Below are 23,440 nucleotides of genomic sequence, written 5' to 3'. Positions count from 1 at the left end.
GAAGAGTTCTCTCTACCGATGGCTGGCTGCCTTTTATAGCTGTGAAGGGATGGTTTGGACTTTATATTAAACCAATCCCACAGGTGGATGACAGTGCATGGCAGCCTTATGTGCTAACAGAAAACATTTCTCCACATCAGGAAGTTTCAGCTGTGTTGTGTCAAGTCACGCCTTTGCAGAATAATTGTGATAAAGTGAGTGTCTTCACATTCAGCTCAGAGAACCGATAAATGAGGCCAAATGTGAAAAGATAGGAGCATGTGAAACATTGCTGTTTTCAATTGATTTGTATTTGTACTAACAAGACTCCATCCTACTGCCAGGTATTTTCTGTTTCTGTATTTTTCACACTCACAAAAAAGCATCATGGTAGTTTTGATTATACATTTTTTTGTTCTTCTGTGGTACCAATAATTGTTAAAATGTCATTTAATGTATAGTTAAAGTACAACTTTTGCAATTAAATCATTCTATGGTAATACCATCATATAATCTAGTTTAAATACCATGGTGGTAGTGACCAAAAATGATGGAAATACTATGATAACCTTTTGGGTTAATATCCTCTCTGTTGATTTGGAAACAGCACTATGTAACAAGTAATGAGAATGATAACAACATCCCATAGTGAGTAAAAATATCACCATGATGCACAGATGGCCACATGGAGCCCAACGCAGGCTCAAGCTACAAAGGTTGTTGTTGTCCACATTCCTCTGGCCAATAGTCAACACAGTATCAGATACAATAGTACTGGTAAAAGATATCATAAGACTTGCTGATACCTGGTTGTATATGTAACGGTACGCTATGCTAGCTACATATTTGCACTCGCCGTAAGGTAGTGTATGTTCTATATGATCTAATCATGAAAAGCTCTTGAGTCCACTAAAGGCCCTTTCCACTGTCATTTGTGCTTGACTAAGCTGGTGGGTGAACTGAGTCTGTGCCTCAGTGATTCCTCTGCCTTCAGGGCCTCATTAGCCAATAATAATAATAATAACAATAAGCTTTCTCTGTCACATAATTGAGGAACCTATGATATTTAGTACATGTTGTCAGTCCATACTAATCTTACTTGTACAAAACATCAGAATACCAAACATCAGAAAATCATCCACATAGTAATAATGTGAACGTATCACATGACTATTCAGAAGCATGAGATTTGAATGTAACTGTTAGGTGGCTGTGTGGCAAGACTAACAGAATTGAGGAACCTGCTCGGAAACAAAACTTATTTAACTGAACTATGACATTAGCAACATGTTGTGAGATCTCACTTGCACAAAAAGTCAAGTTGTGTAAATTCCTTGCTAAACAGCCTCCAAAGAAAGACAGCTACATGCATTTCAACAGGGACAGTTTGTTGTTTTCGGGTGCCACGACTCAGACTATGTCAAGGGATGTCACATAGCTTCATGAAGGTACCTCTTCTCATTCTGAAATTCTTCAGCCATTCCCTGACAGTCCAGTAGCTGCTAACATTCTGCCACCCATGACCCAAGCCCAGATGCTCCTGTGGTAGAGATATTGACAAGTCAACTTGGTTCTGAACACTAATCTCAAAAACTGGTAGGTAGGAACACCAAAGCAGGAATATTGCCAGTATCAAAACACTTTTCTATTTCATCTAACGATCTGCTGAGAGGTTTGCTGCGGTTTGCAGTGGTAACTCCTTCCTTTAAATCATCAACCTCGGTTGGTCTCTATAGCTGATTAAGTACCAAGCTTCTTTTATTGAGTATTTTCTTATCATGCTAATGAAGTTGTTGAAGGCAGTGTACTCGCTCCCTCTCCCGACATTTGTAGTGTTATTTACTTTAATGTTTATGTGTATTAGTTGTTGGCACTGTGCCCAATGTTGGTTGTACCCGCTTTTTGTTTTTGTAGTATCCTTTGTTGGTAAAGGCAGTGTGGGCACTCCCACTCTTAGCATAGGTGTGTATTATTAACTTCATTGTTTCTGTTAGCAGCTGCGACTGAGCGTCCTCCAGGAAAAAGGCCAAAGAGTCCAAACTCCAAGGTGGACCAGTTAACTGAGGAGCTTAACCAGAGGAATTCCCTCTTCCCCATCCTCCAGTCAGGGACTGGTGCAGGGGATGTGGCTGCTCCTGCTCCTTCTGAGGCCATGTTGCATCCAGACAATGGCTGTGTCTCAATTCAGGGGCTGCATCCTTGTAAGGACGCGGCCTCGCGGTCTTCAAAGACCGCGTGCTACTGATGAACCTCAGAAGGATGCATCAACCGTTGTGAAATGGGACGGTCTAGCCTTCGAAGCATTTCCTGGTTGCGTCACCAGCTGCGTCACCAGCTGTTCCCGCCCATAAGACGCGAAAGGCACACACAGAAGAAAAACACACAGAAGTATAAGACAAACAGCAGAAAGAAGAAAAAAACATAAGAATAAGACAAACTAGAAGAAAGAAGAGGTGGTGGTGGTGGTTGGAGATGTTACATATTTTATTATTTTTTAGTTATTATAGTATCATATAATTTCATTATTATAACAAATATTTCAAATACTACTAATGTTATTTTTTTTTAAAAGAAAAAAAAGAAAAGGAAACGGATATTTATCATTGCCACCCAGTGGATGATGCGCAAAGCACCCCTGCTTGACCCAAGATACCGAGGGGACCACATGAAGCCACCTGAGCTAAGTGTTATAGAAGCAGAACTGGTAGCGGAGATGATGGCGGCAGCAGAAGCAACACGTGAATGTCTTTCGCACAGCACATTTTTGAGTGTTTAATTAATTATTAATCTAAATGATTTTGAATTTTATTGTTTTTAGTATAATTCGTTTTGTTCGTTTAAGACCTTGGTTAAGATCATTTTATATAATTCGCTTTGCACGGGGGGGAGGGGGGGCGGCATCAACCCCAGTGGACAGTGGAGACCAGACCCCCAAACACCCTGAATAGCAGTCCAGATGATGTCCCACTGACCACAGAAGACACCAGGGTCTTTATTGTGGCATCCCATCCAGCCCAGCAGCACTGCCAGGGACTCCTGCTCAGCCTATTACATTATTTTTTTCATTTTTTATTTTATTAATTTGTTATTATTTATTAATTTATTTTTTTTATTATTGTAAATCATTTGGAATTTTAGTAGTGTTGTATTTAATAATACATATTTTGTTAATAGTTTGTTCATAATTGTACATCATTTTCTAATAATAATCTGTAAATATTTATTTGTGATGTATTTTTTGTAAATAGTTAAATGTTAAGACTGCCCCCTTGTAGAGTTAAGTTTCATCCTTTGCTAATAAAAGAAAATATTAGAGAAAATATTAAATCCCTTGTTGTTCCTGAACAGTAGCACTTCATGCCGTTTGCTAATCCTGTTATAAATTGTACTTAAATTGTAAATACTAAATGGAAAAGACAACGTGTAACAATTAACAATTTTTATTTTATTTATAACAATACCATATAAAAACATAAACATTTATTAACAATGACAACCATTGGTCTTTTCGCGGGACTGCACATAGATATATATGGAACGTCATGTTCTATAGATATCTATGGGACTGAACAGCGGCGCGCAAAGGATCTTGGGATATATAAGGCCGCTAAGGATAGTAGCGATGCATCCTCAAAAACAGGGAAAACAAGGACGCATTTTGAGGCTGCGTTTGAGCATTCATTTGAGGAGTCTTCGAATTGGGACAGGCCTTGGCGCGGCGCTGTGACGTAACCGCCCTTAAAATGCGTCCTTACAAGGATGCAGCCCCTGAATTGAGACACAGCCAAAGATGCACTCTCAATGATGGCCCCAGCCACTGAGTTTTGTGAATATGGGGACATCCTGTGCCTCTGAGGTGAGCTCCCCTTCTTCGGCCTGCAGTTCTGGGGATGGTTTCGACGATAGCTCCATGGGAGCCATCATTCGTATGGCCCTGACACGCCTGCAGTTAGATGTTCCACAAGCTCAGCCAGCTCCTGCCAGTGCTTTTTTCAGACGTGGTTCAGCTCCTGCCACCTTTACTGTGCCTCTGTCAGATTTATTCCTAAGGGAGTCGCATGCATTCTGGAGGATTACTAGAGCACTCTCTCATGCAACATCCGATGGCCGAACCCTGGCAGCCATGCAGGATGCAGCACAGTTTGGCTTGGGCCACATGCCAGCAATTGAGCCGACTATAGCCGCTGTCATTGTTTCGCCTGATGAGGCTCTGAGGCTGGATAAAATGTGTCCTCGCCCCCAGTGTCGGGTCACGGATGATCTGCTCTCTGAAGCCTAAACAAAAAAAATCTATTTCCCTGTTATACGGACTAGCCAAATGAACTATACTTGTGAACCTATGACATTTAGAACATATTGTCAGTCCATACTAATCATACTTGTACAAAACATCAGAATACCATAAAAAACATCAGCATAGTAATAATGTGAATGTATCATGTGACTATTCAGAAGCATGTTGTGAGATCTCACTTGCACAAAAAGTCAAGTTGTGTAAATTCCTTGCTAAAAGCCTCCAAGACAGACAGCTACACACATTCCAACAAATGGAAAATGCATACACATATATATGTATGTTTATACTGTTGATCAGTGAGAAAAATATATCTGTGGGAGCTGTGGTCAAAAGTTTATAATAAATACCAATGAAAAGAGTATATTCAAAAGAAATGAATGAAAAATGGTCAGAGAAAGTGACCATAAATGCTTCTCGGTCGCAGGAGTCTTCAATTTGATTGAATGGTGCATTTACAATTAGGAGTATTTTAAATGTTATAACACCAAGATTCTTGGCGTTTGGACTTATTAAGGCAAAAAGGTGATTGATTTCTATGCAATGACAGTGGGATGATGCCGGGGGCCAAAGAGTGTGATGTCTGTCTTGTCCTCGTTTAACTGAAGAAAGTTATGAGCCAGCCAGTCCAGAGGATGAGCTGCCAATGGAGACGGTATATTGTCTGTTTGAAATGAAGGAGTGGAACCAGTCAAGGGCGAGCCCTGAGATGCCAGCCCAGCATGTCAGGGGACTCAGGAGAATTGTGTAGTCAACAGTATCAAAAGCTGCACTGAGAATTAAAACAGAACATTTTCCAGCATCCAGCAGAGGAGGTCATTTGTCATCGATAAAAAGGAAAGCTTAGAAATTGGCCTAAAATTATTTTGAATAGCAGCGTCAAGACCAGGCTTCTTAAGGAGTGGTTTAACGATGACATACTTAAATCAAGACGGGACTGTGCCTGTGGCTAAATAACTGTTAAATTTGTCAGTATGCTCAGGCCAACTGCAGCAAAAGACTGTTTTAAGAGCCTTTCAGGAATAATATCGAGCTGACAGCTGGTGGGCTTCATGTCTGTAATTGTGCGACCAAGCAGGGGTAAAGTGACCGGGAAATTATTAAAATCAGGAGGGTCCTCAACAGCCTGTGAGATGTCTTTGGTAGGGTGTGAAATATTTGACCAAATGCTTTCGATTCTTTCTTGACAAAAGTCCTTAAACTGCTCACAAGTGATTTAGTGGAAATGTAGTACAGCAGGCAGAGGGGTTAATTACAGAGGAAACCGAGTGTTGAATAAAATAATCATACACACAGATGTTGTGTCAAACAAAATTGTCTGAAGCTTTACCTTTCTTTTTAGTATTAATTGCTTTTTAAAGTTCTAAAGCTTGATGTTCCAGTGTAGTGTTGGTTGTGTTCCAATCATATCAATCATAGTGTGAATGTGATATATCACAAGAAAATGCTCAAACTCTATTGTCTTGACCCATGAATGAACACAACACTCTAACTTACAATCTTTAGGTATTAAAAGTATAAAACGTCAGTTATACAGGTGTGTTTGTAGTTCCAAGTGTCTCTGCTTTGTACTTGGCCCTTGTCATTTGACTAGAAGAGGGATATGTCAACATCAGACTGAGTTTATACCAAGAAGTTACTATGTGGTTACAACTGTGTTACATGAGGAATATCAAAACAGTTTGGAAATATTAAAAATCAGACACATCTGACTCAGAAACCATGTTTATTCATATGAACAGGTCATTTTGATTATTTTTTTCGGTGCAGAAGCAGGGTTACAATGATCAGGACATCAACAGAAGAGATTATGCATGAAGAGAAATGTACTGATAAAAGAAATACATTCTTTGGCAATATTATGAGTTCATTAGCACACATGCCACATGACAAACTGCAACTTCAGAGTTTCCAATCAATTTTTTTTTAACACATACTCTCATCCTATAAATGTATGTATATACTGTTGGTCACAGGAGTCTTCAATAACATTGAATGGTGATCCATTTTGTACATTTATTCTCTGATGTAGTATTAACAGTATCTCTGTTGGCAGACGACTCCTTCAGACAATCTCTGTTAAAGCACCAGTGTTTAGGATTTAGTGGCGTTTAGTGGTGAAGTTACAGATTGCAACCAACTGAACCCTCCCACCCCTCCAAGTGTGTCAGAGAACCTACGGTGGCCCAACAAATTCATGAAAGGTGTTTCATTTGTCTGTTCTGGGTGGTTATACACTAATTAGAAAATACTTGTGAATATCAAGTCCGTTCCTCTGCATACCACTAAATTCTACAAACTGGTCCTTTAATATTACTGCTACTTAACGTTAGCATAATTAGCAAGAAAACTGTAGTTACTGCGGTTAGCTTTGGGGAAGCAGATGTTGGTAGTAGATAATGGATATCTACATTTATCAACAGTTATTACCAAACACACTAAAGCCAGTGCCATAGACTCCCTGGAGCATAGCATTCAGGTTGGCTACTGTGGTTGTGGCTACTGTGTTGGTGATATCATTCTTCCCATAGTAGGCGCCAGATAATTGATGTACGTTATTGTTGTTGACGCAACAGTAGGCGCTCCAGAAATAATCGGGAATATTAACCCTCCCATTAATGGGTGGATTATTTCCAGGCACCACACCAGTAACAATGTAGGCATGAAAACCACGGTTCAAGCAATTATCTGTCAAATCATCAGACACTTTTCCCTTTTGTGTACTCCAAGCTCCTTGGTTAAATTTGCGGTTCTGTGGAGCAACATTTGTGAGGGTGAATGTGGCTTCTGAGCATGCCTGGGCATTTCGGTGTCGCACTGGAACCAGGTGTCCCTTAACGTAGTCGGTGCCGGGGTAATCTCCGTTCAGAGCTTGGTTATCGCCTCTTGGGGGTTTAGTTACTTTGTCCTCAGAAACCATCTCCGGTCCTTTGGTCGGGTCATCCAGCTGTAGAGGATTAAAAAAACTATTTCAATTCATTGTTGTACCATTAATTCCACAATACAGACTGAAATGTCATTACCGAAAATGAACAGTCACGACCGAAACGTGGGATGTTTTGTCAAAAATAAAGTACATTAAGTTATCAACTAAGCTGTTATGGTAGTGTTTGGTGTAATGTGTATTAAAACTAATGGATCCTGAAATTTGAAATCAGTATGATCAAGTTATTGCTCTTTACAAAGAAACATCTGATTCAAAATCAAATGAATGAATACAATTACACTCAAAATATTGTTAAAATTTTAATTGTTATTGTTTTACCTCCGAAAACCTTTTAATACAATTGCAGAAAATGTAAATATAAAACAAAAAAATAGCCAGTTAATATAAATTGTAATAATTACTACAAATGTATACTTAAGATATTATATAATTTGCACACATAAAAAGATTTGGGAAAAAATCCATTTTTTTCAAGATTTCGATAGAATTTTCCTATATATCTAATGCTATACATGTACATACCTTTAATCTGCTGTTTCAATACTTTGTACAAGATTGAAAGACACTTTTTTTTCTCCTTTCTTTTTTTTGTTTGTTTGTGTTTTGTTTCATATTGGTTTTTGTTTTATGTTTCTGATGAAAAACCTCAATAAAAAATGAAAACATTTTAAAAAAAGATTGAAAGACACTAAAGAGTTAAAATGAGCCACTAACCTGAGGTTCAATGTACCATGTCCTAGAACAACTGCCTTTAGACTGAAACTCATAAGCAGAGTAGATGGGGATCCTTAGGTTGGTGTCATAGAGCGTTGCAAATTCATAACCGGCTGCTGGATCTCTCTTTTGGCAGATCTTCTTGTACTGAGGACCTGCTGGCCCAGTGGGTGGTTGTTTCTTGAGAAAGAAGTTATTGCATTTTTGGAAAGATGATGGCAGAACCTCAGCTGTGGCTAGATAACCGAGAGCCAGCAGCAGAAACGCTGAGACCAGGAGCTTCATGATGAAGAATGAGATATTATCAATGAAGAGTTCTCTCTACCGATGGCTGGCTGCCTTTTATAGCTGTGAAGGGATGGTTTGGACTTTATATCAAACCAATCCCACAGGTGGATGACAGTGCATGGCAGCCTTATGTGCTAACAGAAAACATTTCTCCACATCAGGAAGTTTCAGCTGTGTTGTGTCAAGTCACGCCTTTGCAGAATAATTGTGATAAAGTGAGTGTCTTCACATTCAGCTCAGAGAACCGATAAATGAGGCCAAATGTGAAAAGATAGGAGCATGTGAAACATTGCTGTTTTCAATTGATTTGTATTTGTACTAACAAGACTCCATCCTACTGCCAGGTATTTTCTGTTTCTGTATTTTTCACACTCACAAAAAAGCATCATGGTAGTTTGTCATTTCATGTATAGTTAAAGTACAACTTTTGCAATTAAATCATTTTATGGTAATACCATCATATAATCTAGTTTAAATACCATGGTGGTAGTGACCAAAACTTATGGAAATAGTATAATAACCTTTTGGGTTAATATCCTCTTTGTTGATTTGGACTTTGTATCAGACTACAGTAACAGAAAAAGAGAACAAACATAAAATAAAAAACGTAACCATCAGGATTAGACATGAATATTTTTGACAATGGTATCAAACCAGGAGTCATGACACTTTTTTATCTTTTTTTTTTGTTTACCTAAAATTATAAAAGAATCCTTAAATTATGGATACTGTTATAGAAATCACAAACCAGGGTGTTTCAGCTCCACCCACTAAAAGACACTCACTTCTTAAGACAACAAAGAGTAAAGTTCACCAGCAGAAAATAAGAAAAATTCCTACACATCTGGTTATCATCATGTGTTATCTCAAAAACTAAACAAAACTAAACAAAAAACAGCCTTCTACGTTATTACAACTAAATTTAATTAGTTCACTTTTTAAAATACACATAGGTGAAAATCAGGTTAGATGAAAATGATCAAACCAATCGTTGATTCTTCTTCACTTTTACAAACTCAACCAAGCAGAACAAAGAATCCTATCCTATCCAATCTCAAAGCCAACCTTCACCCAACTGGGCACCCATGCCATCCCCAAGTGCTGAGCCACCCATTTAACCTCCTGTACCAAAATAAATGCATCAGCAGTCTTTGCCCCCATATACTCCACTACATCAGCAGCACACCCCCCCATCCATAACACCAATACACCCCCTGCACCCACCAATGGCATTACATGCTTCACCTCCACCTGTGTCACAGCAGCCCATGCCTCCAAGTTGTTCATATGATGGTATACTACATGTGTCATTGATGCTGCATGATGTAAACAGGGACTTACACTGCTCTTGAGTCTACTAAAGGCCCTTTCCACTGTCATTTGTGCTTGACTAAGCTGGTGGGTGAACTGAGTCTGTGCCTCAGTGATTCCTCTGCCTTCAGGGCCTCATTAGCCAATAATAATAATAATAACAATAAGCTTTCTCTGTCACATAATTGAGGAACCTATGATATTTAGTACATGTTGTCAGTCCATACTAATCTTACTTGTACAAAACACCAGAATACCATAAAAACTATCCACATAGTAATAATGTGAATGTATCACATGACTATTCAGAAGCATGAGATTTGAGTGTAACTGTTAGGTGGCTGTGTGGCAAGACTAACAGAATTGAGGAACCTGCTCGTAAACAAAACTTATTTAACTGAACTATGACATTAGCAACATATTGTGAGATCTCACTTGCGTAAAACCTCAAGTTGTGTAAAATTCTTACTAAAAGCCTCCAAGACAAACAGCTACACACATTCCAACAAATGACAAATACATACATATATATATGTATGTTTATACTGTTGGTCAGTGAGACAAATATACGTATCTATAGGAGCTGTGGTCAAAAAGAAATCTATATGATGAATACCAATGAAAAGAGTATACTAAAAAGAAATGAATGAAAAATGGTCAGAGAAAAGTGATCATAAATGCTTCTTGGTCACAGGAGTCTTCAATATGATTGAATGGTGATCCATTTTGTACATTTACAATTAGGAGTATTTTGAATGTTATCCTGTAATGAACAGGGAGCCAGTGTAAGGATGTGAGGATGGGGGTGATTTGGCCTCGTCTTTTGAACCTTGTTAATAACAGGGCAGCAGTGTGAGAGATGGCATGGTAGAGTGAGGGCGAGCCCTGAGATGCCAGCCCAGCATGTCAGGGGACTCAGGAGAATTGTGTAGTCAACCGTATCAAAAGCTGCACTGAGATCAGGGAGAATTAAAACAGAACATTTTCCAGCATCCAGCAGAGGAGGTCATTTGTCATCGATAAAAAGGAAAGCTTAGAAATTGGCCTAAAATTATTTTGAATAGCAGCGTCAAGACCAGGCTTCTTAAGGAGTGGTTTAACGATGACATACTTAAATCAAGACGGGACTGTGCCTGTGGCTAAATAACTGTTAAATTTGTCAGTATGCTCAGGCCAACTGCAGCAAAAGACTGTTTTAGGAGCCTTGCAGGAATAATATCGAGCTGACAGCTGGTGGGCTTCATGTCTGTAATTGTGCGACCAAGCAGGGGTAAAGTGACCGGGAAATTATTAAAAGCAGGAGGGTCCTCAACAGCTTGTGAGATGTCTTTGGTAGGGTGTGAAATATTTGACCTAATGCTTTCGATTTTGTCTCGACAGAAGTCCTTAAACTGCTCACAAGTGATTTAGTGGAAATGTAGTACAGCAGGCAGAGGGGTTAATTACAGAGGAAACCGAGTGTTGAATAAAATAATCATACACACAGATGTTGTGTCAAACAAAATTGTCTGAAGCTTTACCTTTCTTTTTAGTATTAATTGCTTTTTAAAGTTCTAAAGCTTGATGTTCCTGTGTAGTGTTGGTTTTGTTCCCTTTTATCAAGATTCAAGGAAATCATATGAAATTGTTGAAAAGATACGAAACACGTCACCTTTAGAAGAGAAGGACTGACCTCCCTCATGCTGAGACATCGTGACTTACTGAAGAAATCTAGTGAAACAAGTTCAGTAGGTTTGGAACATGCAAAACTGTCTCAACCCAGTAACAGAAGTTTTCACTTGTTCTCTGAAAGTAGGATTTCGAGACTCTATATTGCCAAGATAAGTTAAAAAAAAGATTTGCAGGGTCACTATAGATTTAAGTAGAAATATTGTGGAGAGAAAAACAGACTACTGTAGGTCAATGTGTTAGATGACCTTTCTGTAGTTGTTTCAACATTAGTGTAAGCTGTAACTTCTGTTCCAATGTGTGTTTTTTAACTTAAACTTTTACCTCCTAATTGATTTCTCATTCATTGTATCACCAGAGTGCCACAAGTCCTAGATTTCATTACTATTGTACCTTAATTAGGAAGTTTAAAGTTTTACCTCACTGTTTTCTAGAAGGAGACACAGCCTCATGTGAATCATTATCATGAATGAGTGATGATCGGACAATGAAGTCCTCAGACCAAGAACCATATAAGACTGTTTTGAATTCAGTATTTGCTGCAGTGCATTTTATCCGAAACACTTGTGAGTGTGAATGTGATACGTCACCTGAAAGAACTCAATACATGTTGCCTTGAACTATTAATGCACACATCACTCCAACTCATAAACTTTACATAATTAGGTTTCAAAAATGTTCATCTAAAAATATTAAACGGACTGATATGTGATGCGAAATGTTCTGTAAAACAAAGGAAGTAACAACAAGATAACGGTCTGTCTGCTTCATTCACCTGCGTCCTAGGAGCAGCCGGTTTATATACACCTGTTGTTTACACGTCACTACATCTGACAGTTTGACCGTACTCGGCACCGAGCCAAGTTAAACTAAACAGAAAGAAACACAGGGGTGCACAGAATTGGCTGAGTAAACACTATAAACCATTTACCAAAACAGGTGATGTAGAGAATGGGTGTATTTTTCCTAATACATGTACTTCTTCACCTCAAAGCTTTAATATGAACTGTTTTGAAAGGTTTTGACAGCTTGTGTATTTGTAGTTGTAAACTCAATCTAGATCACTTGGGAGTGTGAATGTGATATATCACAAGAAAATGCTCAAACTCTATTGTCTTGACCCATGAATGAACACAACACTCTAACTTACAATCTTTAGGTATTAAAAGTATAAAACGTCAGTTATACAGGTGTGTTTGTAGTTCCAAGTGTCTCTGCTTTGTACTTGGCCCTTGTCATCTGACTAGAAGAGGGATATGTCAACATCAGACTGAGTTTATACCAAGAAGTTACTATGTGGTTACAACTGTGTTACATGAGGAATATCAAAACAGTTTGGAAATATTAAAAATCAGACAAATCTGACTCAGAAACCATGTTTATTCATATGAACAGGTCATTTTGATTATTTTTTTCGGTGCAGAAGCAGGGTTACAATGATCAGGACATCAACAGAAGAGATTATGCATGAAGAGAAATGTACTGATAAAAGAAATACATTGTTTACCAATATTATGAGTTGATTAACACACATGCTACAAGACAAACTGCAACTTCAGAGTTTGCATACTGGATTGCTGTTTACCTATTTTGTAACAATCTCTGTTAAAGCACCAGTGTTTATGATTTAGTGGCATCTAGTGGTGAAGTTGCAGTTGCAACCAACTGAACCCTCCCACCCCTCCAAGTGTGTCAGAGAACCTACGGTGGCCCAACAAATTCATGAAAGGTGTTTCATGTGCCTTCAGGTGCCTGTTCTGGCTGGTTATACACTAATTAGAAAATACTTGTGAATATCAAGTCTGTTCCTCTGCATACCACTAAATTCTACAAACTGGTCCTTTAATATTACTGCTACTTAACGTTAGCATAATTAGCAAGAAAACTGTAATTACTGCGGTTAGCTTTGGGGCAGCAGATGTTGGTAGTAGATAATGGATATCTACATTTATCAACAGTTATTACCAAACACTCTAAAGCCAGTGCCATAGACTCCCTGGAGCATAGCATTCAGGTTGGCTATTGTGGTTGATGTTGTTGCTATTTTGCTGTTATCATTCTTCCTATGGTAGGCGCCAAAGACTGAAGGTACTGGTACTTTATTGTTGTCGACGCAACAGTAGGCGCTCCAGAAATAATCAGGAACATTAACACTCCCAGGGTTGGGTGGATTATTTCCTTTGATGTCTGTATTTCCTGGCACCACACCAGTAATAATATAAGCTTTAAAACCACGGTTCAAGCAATCAGTATCCAATGTTTTTGCGACAGTTGCCTCTGCTACCCTCCAAGCTCCTGAGTTAAATTTGGGGTACTGTGGGGCAGCATTTGTGAGGGTGAATGTGGCATCTATGCATTGCTTGGCATTTCGGTGGTAGACTGGAACCAGGTGTCCCCTATGGTAGCCGCTCCCATCATAATCATCATTCAGAGCTTGGTTATCGCCTCTTGGGGGTTTAGTTACTGTGCCCTGAGTATTCATCTCAGGTCCTTTGGTCGGGTCATCCAGCTGTAGAGGATTAAAAAACAATTTCAATTCATTTTTGTACTGTTAACTCCAAAATATAACTACAGATATTATTCTGGATATTTTCATATCTCCAGATAACAATCATGTTAATCAGAAATTAATAAAGCTGATGGCAAATACAATGAACTGCGTCCCACTGTTACACTTTACATTACATAAAACTCTTTGGTCCAAATCCACAAAGAATGGATTGGGCCTGTAAATAACACCATGTGATCTGCCCTGTTTTAAGCAGGGTTGGGAGGGTTACTTTAAAAATGTATTACAATGTAGTTACTAGTTACCTAGTAATGTAGTCAGAAACGAAGTGAAGAAGTGAAATCCAAATGAGCACACTTTCTTACAAAAGTCCATAATATTCCAAATGAAAAGTCTCTCACAAATATAATATTTTTTATTGATAGAAATAACAGTAGTTGGTTGTGTTAATAAAGACATAAAAACGCAAACATATGTGCAGTTTAAAAATATAACTAGACAGTCATGAAATTTGGATTTCACTTCTACAACATCTTCAGATAAAACTCGCTAAATAAATATTCAGTTTTGAACCATAGCTCTCTCCACAGTGCCTCTGTGGTACGAGCACAGCAGCTCGTGGGCGAGCTTTTTGTGAACGCGTGTTCCTTCGCCCTTCGGGCCATTTCGGTCGGGGGCGAGACAAGGGTTTTTTTTTATAACTGATATATTTAAACAAAAGCCCAACAAAATGCCATCTTTATTTGAAAATGTATTTATCTTATTCTTTTTTATTCTTATGTTATTTATTCTATTATTTATTTGAATCCCACCAGTTCAGTGTAAATACTAATAAATGAATTCTACTGTATTTATATGACAGTCTACAGTCGACCCACTAGACACAGATGCTGATGTAACTACAAAGCTACTGAAAAATAACACGGACATTATGATGTTCTGGACCTTCACTTGAGGACATTTACACAAATTCTACCTCAGTGAATTTTAAATAAATATCCCTGTTAAATGCAGTATAAATATTTGGATATTGAGCTTAAAATTGTCTATTTTTTTCTCTTGTCACTGTTTAACATGCTAACACTGTATATATCTAAGTGCCTTTAATCTGCTGTTTTAGTACTTACCCATCTGACTGTGTACAAGACTGAAAGACACTAAAGAGTTAAAATCAGCCACTAACCTGCGGTTCAATGTACCATGGTGTGTCCCTAGAACATCCGCCATTAGACTGAAACTTATAAGCAGAGTAGACAGGGATCTTGTTGCTGGTGTCATAGAGCGTTGCAAATTCATAATTGCCTGCTGGATCTCTCTTTTGGCAGATCTCCCTGTACTGAGGACCTGCTGGCCCAGTGGGTGGTTGTTTCTTGAGAAAGAACTTATTGCATTTTCCAGCAAACGCCACAACTTCAGCTGTGGCTAAATAACCGAGAGCCAGCAGCAGAAACACTGAAACCAGGAGCTTCATGATGAAGAATGAAATATTATCAATGAAGCGTTCTGTCTTACTGATGGTTGGCTGCCTTTTATAACTGGGATGGGATGGTTTGGGCCTTATCGCATGCAGGTGTTTGATAGGCAGCCTTACTTGTGCTGACACTTCTCCACATCAGGAAGTTTCAGTTCATTATTTTAATACAGGGGAGATCTTCACATGCAGAGCCTGGCTGTACAGTCGGCCAAGAAGGGGCGGAGCCCTCTTAAACATGCATTTTTTCAGCCAACTTTTTTTCCCCCGACTGTCTCTCTGTCAGAGCATGAACATATGAGGTGCTGGTTGTAACATTTATAGTTTTATATTTTCACATTTAGCTCATTTTTCTTTAATATGAGACAGAAATTCATGTTAAACAATATGTTATATATAAATGTTAAAAATGTGTTTACGTAAAAGATAAAGGTAAATCTAAATGTTAAATATTAATCTATAATCTATGTCCAAAAATGTCGAAGCAGATTTACAAACAGGCGTTATTTGGATAAACTGACCACATATTGGGAATCTACATAGTCACTTTCTCGCTTGAAAAAATATTAAATGTTAATAAAGTGACTTATTCAGTCAGTGGTGCGGGCGGGGCCGTGTGAGCTGAGGCTGCAGCAAGAGGCGTGGACCAGAGCGCTGACTTAGATAATTTGCATATTTTCTAATCTGCACCTCTCACAGTCACGAAAACACAGAAACACACACTATGAAACAGTCCTCTTCACAGTGCAGAGACAAACTAGGGAGAAATCATTTGTGTCAGCCAAACCCCGACCTAAAGTCCCCCCCCCCCCCCTCCCTTCATTCAATTTTTAACAGGCCTGAGGGCTGTTCAATGAAAACAAGTTTTACTTCTATGTTAAATTTGGTTCATGACATTTTGACTGCCGGTTTGGCAACATTCAGTCTGGCTGCAGCTGCACACAAACCATTTTATTCACAAAGAAACAATCATGCAAAACTCATCAAGTCTTCATTGTATTGAATTTATTGAAAGTGTTCTGGTACAGGATACAAATCCTCCAAACCAGACTCTGCAACTCATAAATAACATACTACAATATACATATTTAAAATAACTATTAGAATAACTAAAATAATCTGACTTTATAATGATATAAAATGCCCTTTGTTGACCAGAATTTATCCAGTCTATTATTAAGAGTTTACTGGTTTACCTCACAAATCTGCATAGAGCCAACTCTGCCGCATCAATAATAGCAATTATAATTCCCCTAAATACAGTGTTATCTGTATGTTCAGATGTTTCAGATGAGGTGACAGAAGTCCGGATGTGAAGATCTAGACTCATAAATATCAAACTGCTAAAAAGCAACATTTTAAGTTTAAAGTAAAACTCTTTTCTTATATTCAAAATATTCAAAAACATTTGTGAAGAGCCTTTTTTTTTTTAATGGAAACATAAATCATTGCTTTTTTAAGACTTTTCAAGTGTCTATGAAGTATTGTTTCAAGTTTGATGAATATGAGCCCTGATACATCTGATCCTGGATCTGTTACAGCCCTGTGAAGATGACGAGCAGCAGCATCGACAGCAGCAGAGCGACAGACAGGTGAGCCCTCTGTGATCCACCTGAGAACAGACAGAAAGGCAGAGCTCATTGTTAGAACATTCATCTGCAACTGTTTTTATAACTTATTAATCATTTCCATCATTTTTCAAGCAAAAATGCCAAATGCTCTGCCAATAAAATGTGAGAAATTGCTTTTTTCTGTCATATATACTGTATATATGACAGGATTCACACATTAATTACACATTACAGGCTTTAATGCTCAATTCAGATCTTTTTTGGTCAGATCTGATCTTTTTCTCAATGGTTTATGTTTGTAAGTGACGTGCATTCGGCTCAGGTGTGAACACTGCTAAGGTTTCTGAATAATGAATGATGATGACAGGCGGCTGCAGCGAACTGAGACATTAGATAACACCTCATGAAGTCCGATCTGCAGAGCGGGAGATCAGATACAGTATAAACCAGATCTAGGACCACATATGGAAGTGGCCCAGATCTGATATGAAGAAATCACATTTGGTTTGCTCACAGAATCAGTTGTGAAACGGGAATTTTGGGTTATTTTCAGATTTTTCAGTAAGAGTGAGTCAAATTTATGATATTGTGCCGCCGTGCTTTGATGGTGATGGCAAGAATAGCATGTAGGATGTTATCTTTGTTAAAGTGATGATGAAGACACAGACAATAGAAATGCGTGGCTAAAAGGTCATGTTAGGACATTTTAGACACCCTGCCCCAAAATTTCATAAATCATGTTTTTAGGGGAGCTCCTCCTGGCTCCCCTATTCATTCCTACTGCTCGTCCATTATTTGAAGACTCACCTTCAGCTACAGGCGACTGCAGCATGTCCTCGGTCACAGTCAGCGATCCGTTGTGTGGCTCCGGTTCAATCTGCAGCAGTTTGCACATCAGAGGGTAGATGTGGATGCTGTCAAATGGCTCAGACAGGTAGTTCTTCTTAAAGTTGGGTCCAAAGGCCCTGAAGATGGTCTTCATGTCCATATTTTCGTTATTGAAGCCATGGTCACCTCTGTTGACATAGACGATGAATCTCTGGTGGGAAACAAAAACATGTAGACACAGATTTACAGAAAGTCAGGTTTAATCTTAGTCATCTGCCGTTCAGGTGTCTCCAAAGTCTGAGGTTGAGTTCAGAATATGTTCAATGTTTAAGAGGTTTAAATTGAGAAAACACGGAGGAGGATTTAAAGTTAAACTGACACTTGAATTCTCCTCAAGGACAGGAACATTTGAACTACAGCTCTGCATGCGTCTTAGTCCTCAAACAGTAGGAACTTAAAGCATACTGTAGGTTCACAACTTTTCCAATTGTTGTTTTCCTAAACCAGCAGTCAGGTGTCCATATGAACAGTGAAAGAGGTTTTCCTTGCTGTAATCATTCCGTCTGTTCATACTGACTATTAAATGTGTTTCCAGTGTTCCAGTGTGATGGAGGACTGTATCACAGTGTTTCCACACAGTCATTTAAAAGTAGATGATCAGCTTCTATTGAGCTTCAGCAGTCTGAGTTAGTCATATCAAGTGATATCTGACACATTTACAGTCTTTTTAGCATCAGATTCCCTCTTAGTGTTTCCCTGTTGAGCTGTGGTGGAAGTATAGTAACAAAAAGACTTTGCTACTAAAAACACTGTAATGTTGAAACATAGAAGATGAAGATTTGACTCATTTGGACGGCAGAAGGAGGACTGTGGATTTTGTCCTCCATCACTTACATTGTAAGTGCATTATGAAGGGCGAACAGGAGGAATGATTGCAGCAAGAAAAATGCTTTAATCTTTATGTTGTCCGGACTGTTGTTTCAAGATGGACAGTATTTGTATTCTATTCACTTAACTACAATGTCTCCAGTTCAGGTTCAGTCAGGGATCTTCATTGAATGCCATCTTTCATCTTTTTCTTCCCTCATTTCCTGTCATCTCTCTACTGAACACTTACTGATAAAGGCATACAATGTCCAAATATATTCTTAAACAAAAGGATGAAGACATGTACTGATGATAATTTGTTGGGGTGCAGAAGATTTGATGTAAAAACTCACAGAGTTCAGGTTGAATCCTAGATCTCCGACGACCACAATGGGAGGTAACCTCTTACTTTTGGCGAGATGGAAGCTCTCAGGCATCTCATCTTTCTTGTAGACCGTCAGATTTGGCGCCTTGGACAGCTCATCAAAAACAAACTGCTCCATTCCTGGCTTTGGTGTCAAGATGCCAAACCCGCCGTAGTCAAGGATCTCAAAGCAGGTGCGATTCAGTAATTTCATGTATTTATTGATTACAATCTCGTCCACCAGTGGTCGCTTCTTGACGGTGGTCATGCCGTGGTCGGAGGAGATGATGACGTTAAGGCTGTCGCTCAGGTGATAGCGATCGATGGCCTTTCTCAGATAGTCGATGGTGCGATCGATCTGCTTGATGATTACCTTCCTGGCCTCGGTCTCAGGCCCCTTGCTGTGGCCCACACTGTCTGGCTCCCCAAAGTACAGCGTCACCAGGCTGAAGTTTTCTTTTGAGAACCAACTCATCACCTTGTCAATGTTCTCCTTCCACTCAGTCTCATTGTCGTCTTTGTGGTCATATTTCATCACGTATGATCGATTGACTGCCTGGCCGCCGTAGGTAACCCCGCCTCCTGGGTAGTAGAAGGAAGCTGCTTTCAGACCCTGAAATAACAAAGAAACAAAAAGAACAGCTGATGAATCTGATTCTGGACTTCAATACCTGCAATACCTGTTTTTAGTGTCCATATATATTTGTGTAATCATTGATCAGACTGTAGATATCTACCTACTGAGGCAGTAAATTTTTAAAACAGCTCACAAATATATAGCTTTTTTTTTTTATAAAGCGGTTGTTTATTTCCTACAACAGCTGGGCAATTCAGTTTTTAGCAGATGTTTCACAAACAATAAAGAAAGTGCATTTGTTGAGGCCTATTTTCAGCAGAATTATGTGGAATACATGACAATATAATAATAATAGTAATGCTGCAGGTTAAAGTCAGTTTCTTTGCTTTTCAATCATCCTGATCGATCACCTGGTTCTGTGCTGTGATCCATAATGGCAGAGGTCCGTTGTCCCACCACTCTGATCTCTTATATGTCTGTTTGATAGGAACTTTGAGGTTCGTTGTGGAGTTGAACATCATGTTGTGGACAACTTCGTGATCCTCCACCCATCTGCCTGTTACACAGGAAACATTCAAAGATATGTAACTTTAGTCTCAGCAACTTCACCACTAAATGCCACAAAATCTTACACATGGGTTATTAAAGAACTGGGAGGTTAGTTGAGGTAATGTTTGTGACATGACATGTAGGGATGGGTAAAGTCTGTTCATAGTGTAATACCAAAGAAAAGAAAAAAAACTACACAGAGAGGCTTTTCTTCCCAGAGGCTGTGAGGCTCATGAACTCCAAGGATTAAAAGTCTTCTGCACTTTGCACTGCTGCAACTGCATGTGCTGATTAATGTACTTCATGCTGCTTGTTTGTTTTTTAAACTATGTGTTCTATTTAACATAGGTTTTTAAGTTATTTAATTATTTATATTAGGGTCTATTTTTAATGTTATTTACTTTGTACACTGTACATCATAGCTGTACTATTTTTTCACATTTTCATGTCATGTTTTATTCCTGTGTGTGTCCTTGAACAGAGCAAATTTATAACAGGACAATAAATTGTATCTTATCTTACAGTTTGTTTTGTTATGTAAACTCCTAATTACACTGTTCACCTGCCACAGTTAGCCTTCAAAAAACACCATGACGGCAACACTTTGAAATACAATACAAGTAAAACATTTTATTGTATCATTCATGGAAATTAAAGTATGATTACTTAAATACAGCTCTATATGCCATGTATAAGGACATACATTTAATGCTGCTCAGTATTAGTAATTCCCAGGTATCTAATGGTGAATTTTTAGGACATTCGGTGAAATAAAAAAAAAAAAAGGTAAGTAACTACTCATTATAGGCTATTTGGTTTGAAAGGTTCTTGATAACGTGGACTTTTGACAGTTCATTAACTGACAGAAACGACCTAGTTTTCAGGGTGTAATTTTGCGTGTTACACACAAGCATCTTACATGTGAATATTTTCTGGTTTCTTTAGTTCTCTATGACAGTAAACTGAACATCTTTGTGTTGTGGACAAAAAAAGACAATGTAGGACATCATCTTGGGCTATGGGAAACCACAATTGTCTGACATTTTGTGGACCAAACAACTAATCAATTAATCAAGAAAATAATTGGCAGATTGATTGATAATTAAATAAATAATTAGTTGCAGGCCTAATTAATTGTAGAAGTATGAACATCAGCCATAGCAGCAATAGATAATGATAATAATGCAGGTCTGTGTTACCTGTGATGGTGGTGAAGTGGGACGGGGCAGTCATGGTCAGCATTGGGGGGGTGAGGTATTTGGCCTTGACTCCATCCTTCGATAGTTGGTCCAGGTTCGGCGTGTCCACGTCCTGGTCATAGTCCCATCTGAAGCCGTCAAATGAGATCAGAAGCAGCTTCTTCTTGGCCACTGCTTTGTTCAGTGGGGTGCCAGCTGCACCAACCACAGCTATAACAACCAGGAAGAGCTCCAGCCTCATCTTCATCTTCAGACCGACTGACTGCTGTGCAGCGAGGCTTCACCTGATGGTCTGTTTACACACCTGGACCTTCCTCCCAGTTAATATGTAACTGTTTTCTGATAGAGATCTGCTGATCTGCTGTCAAGGACGAGACCTTTCGACTGGCAATAGAGCTCTAATAGACTCTTATCAGGCAAGATTTTTTCAATCATCATCAATAATCTAATCTGTGGACATGACTGATAGCTGAGTCCAGATATTTCTAAACACAACACTGAAATAAAGCTCAACACATCACAGTGCTGGACCTTGCTGACAGTTTGATAGCCAGTTGGATCAGTCTCATTAAATGTACTGAGTTATCTTTTTGGAACACTGGTCAATAATTAACTTAATAAGTATAACCAAATGATTGAATGACCATATCAATACCTTTTAAGGTTGAAGGATCATAGAATTCTTGGCAGAACATAAGTTGGCAAACAGACAGCATGTATATCCAAAAGCATTTATTACCACAATGACCAAGCAAAATACATAATCTGAAAATTTGATTAAATGTAATAAAAGAGTAAAAACACCCAAGTGTGTGTGTGTGTGTGTGTGTGTGTGTGTGTGTGTGTGTGTGTGTGTGTGTGTGTGTGTGTGTGTGTGTGTGTGTGTGTGTGTGTGTGTGTGTGTGTACACCCATGGATGGAAGTTCGCCTAGATGCACCTAGTATCTTGACTAACAATCAATGCCAAGCAGAGGAGAAGTGCACAAAAGAATTAGACAGCCGAAGGAAATGAACCAAATTCAACAAGTGTGTGTGTGCTCAGTGTGACCCTGCTCTCATCTGTGAAGAGAACGGGGCACAGATGGTGGACCTACCAATTCTGGTGTTTTCTCTGAAAGCCAATCGAGCTGCACGGTGCCGAGCTGTGAGCACAGGTCCCACTAGCGGTCAGACCCTTATGCCCCCTTCACGGAGTCTGTTTCTGACAGTTTGGTCAGAAACATGGACACCAGTAGCCTGTGATTTGGCACTATATAAATAGAATTGACTTGACTTTTGCTTGAGTAAGGATACGGCAGGTGTTTGGCCTTGTTGACGATAGAAATTAAGGAGGAACATCAGAGAAAATTGACATAATTGTAGATGCAGCAAATAGACATCTGGGTGTTGTGGGAGCTTCTGGAGAAGATGTGCAACTGATGTTGAGAGAAGCTTTTAATTTATGCCAAACCTGAGGATAGAGCAGCAGGTCTGCAGCTGACGAAAAGGCCCTGCAGAGAGTAACTAAAGCTGCACCGAAAATAACCAACACACACCTGCTTTGGAAGACATCGTCACCCACCGCTGCCTCCAGAAAGCAACAAATATTTGGAAAGACTCATCCCACCCTGCCCACCATCTGTTCAACCTTCTCCCCTCAGGTAGACGATACAGGACACTTAAAACACCAACGCACCACTAGACCCAAAGGCCTTCACTACACTGAACACTGCCATGAAATCATCCAGATAATTGAATAATTGTGCAATAATATTATTTATTTACAGCATATTTTGGCCGTATACCTGCTGACTGTGTGTGTGTGTGTGTGTGTGTGTGTGTGTGTGTGTGTGTGTGTGTGTGTGTGTGTGTGTGTGTGTGTGTGTGTGTGTGTGTGTGTGTGTGTGTGTGTGTGATAGTGGAATCTGTCTTTATATTTCTCACATCCCAAACTGTTTATCATGTGCAATATTATTTATATTCTGTTTTACATTTAGTACTGGTTTAGCTCGTTTAGCACTCGTTTGTTTATTGTTTATGTTTATGGGTTTCTGTTTGTTGTTGATGCCCATTTGTTCTGTAGTGTATATATCACACATTTTTCTTGCCTCTGTTTGCTGCTGTAATAAGTGAATTTCCCCGTTGTGGGATTAATAAAGTACAATCTAATCTAATCTAATGTGCATTTAGTGGAATTAATGTTATTTATCTAGTTTTATCGTTTTATTTATTGCTTTGAGATCGTTGTTGTTGTTTTTTTTTCACTGACAATAAAAGGAATCTTGAATCTTGAATTGGAAAGGTTGATTTAGTCAGTGGGTAGTT

General features: G+C 38.9%; 3 protein-coding genes across 3 annotated transcripts; all 3 read right to left on the bottom strand.

Annotated features, from left to right (window-relative positions):
- Nucleotides 1-6,011: 6,011 nt before the first annotated feature.
- LOC133983130 (endonuclease domain-containing 1 protein-like) lies at nt 6,012-8,219 on the bottom strand. Its single transcript, XM_062422088.1, has 2 exons — nt 7,935-8,219; nt 6,012-7,220 (listed from the first exon to the last, which is right to left on the bottom strand). Exons 1-2 carry the CDS (start codon nt 8,217-8,219, stop codon nt 6,690-6,692), a joined length of 816 nt encoding a protein of 271 aa, XP_062278072.1. The 3' UTR covers nt 6,012-6,689.
- A 4,933-nt stretch (nt 8,220-13,152) lies between these two features.
- Nucleotides 13,153-15,181, bottom strand: LOC133983997 (endonuclease domain-containing 1 protein-like). The gene is made up of 2 exons (XM_062423211.1): nt 14,894-15,181; nt 13,153-13,749 (listed from the first exon to the last, which is right to left on the bottom strand). The coding sequence occupies exons 1-2, from the start codon at nt 15,179-15,181 to the stop codon at nt 13,153-13,155; spliced, it is 885 nt and encodes a 294-aa protein (XP_062279195.1).
- Nucleotides 15,182-16,716: 1,535 nt separating this feature from the next.
- zgc:153896 (uncharacterized protein LOC569930 homolog) lies at nt 16,717-21,377 on the bottom strand. Its single transcript, XM_062423210.1, has 5 exons — nt 21,137-21,377; nt 19,799-19,944; nt 18,801-19,424; nt 17,560-17,791; nt 16,717-16,793 (listed from the first exon to the last, which is right to left on the bottom strand). The coding sequence occupies exons 1-5, from the start codon at nt 21,375-21,377 to the stop codon at nt 16,717-16,719; spliced, it is 1,320 nt and encodes a 439-aa protein (XP_062279194.1).
- Nucleotides 21,378-23,440: the final 2,063 nt, after the last annotated feature.

Source organism: Scomber scombrus, chromosome 7 (assembly GCF_963691925.1).
Source record: "Scomber scombrus chromosome 7, fScoSco1.1, whole genome shotgun sequence".
In the NCBI taxonomy this organism is placed as follows: domain Eukaryota; kingdom Metazoa; phylum Chordata; class Actinopteri; order Scombriformes; family Scombridae; genus Scomber; species Scomber scombrus.
Note: the sequence above shows the minus strand (reverse complement) of the source record. Positions and strands in the feature narration are given on the sequence as shown.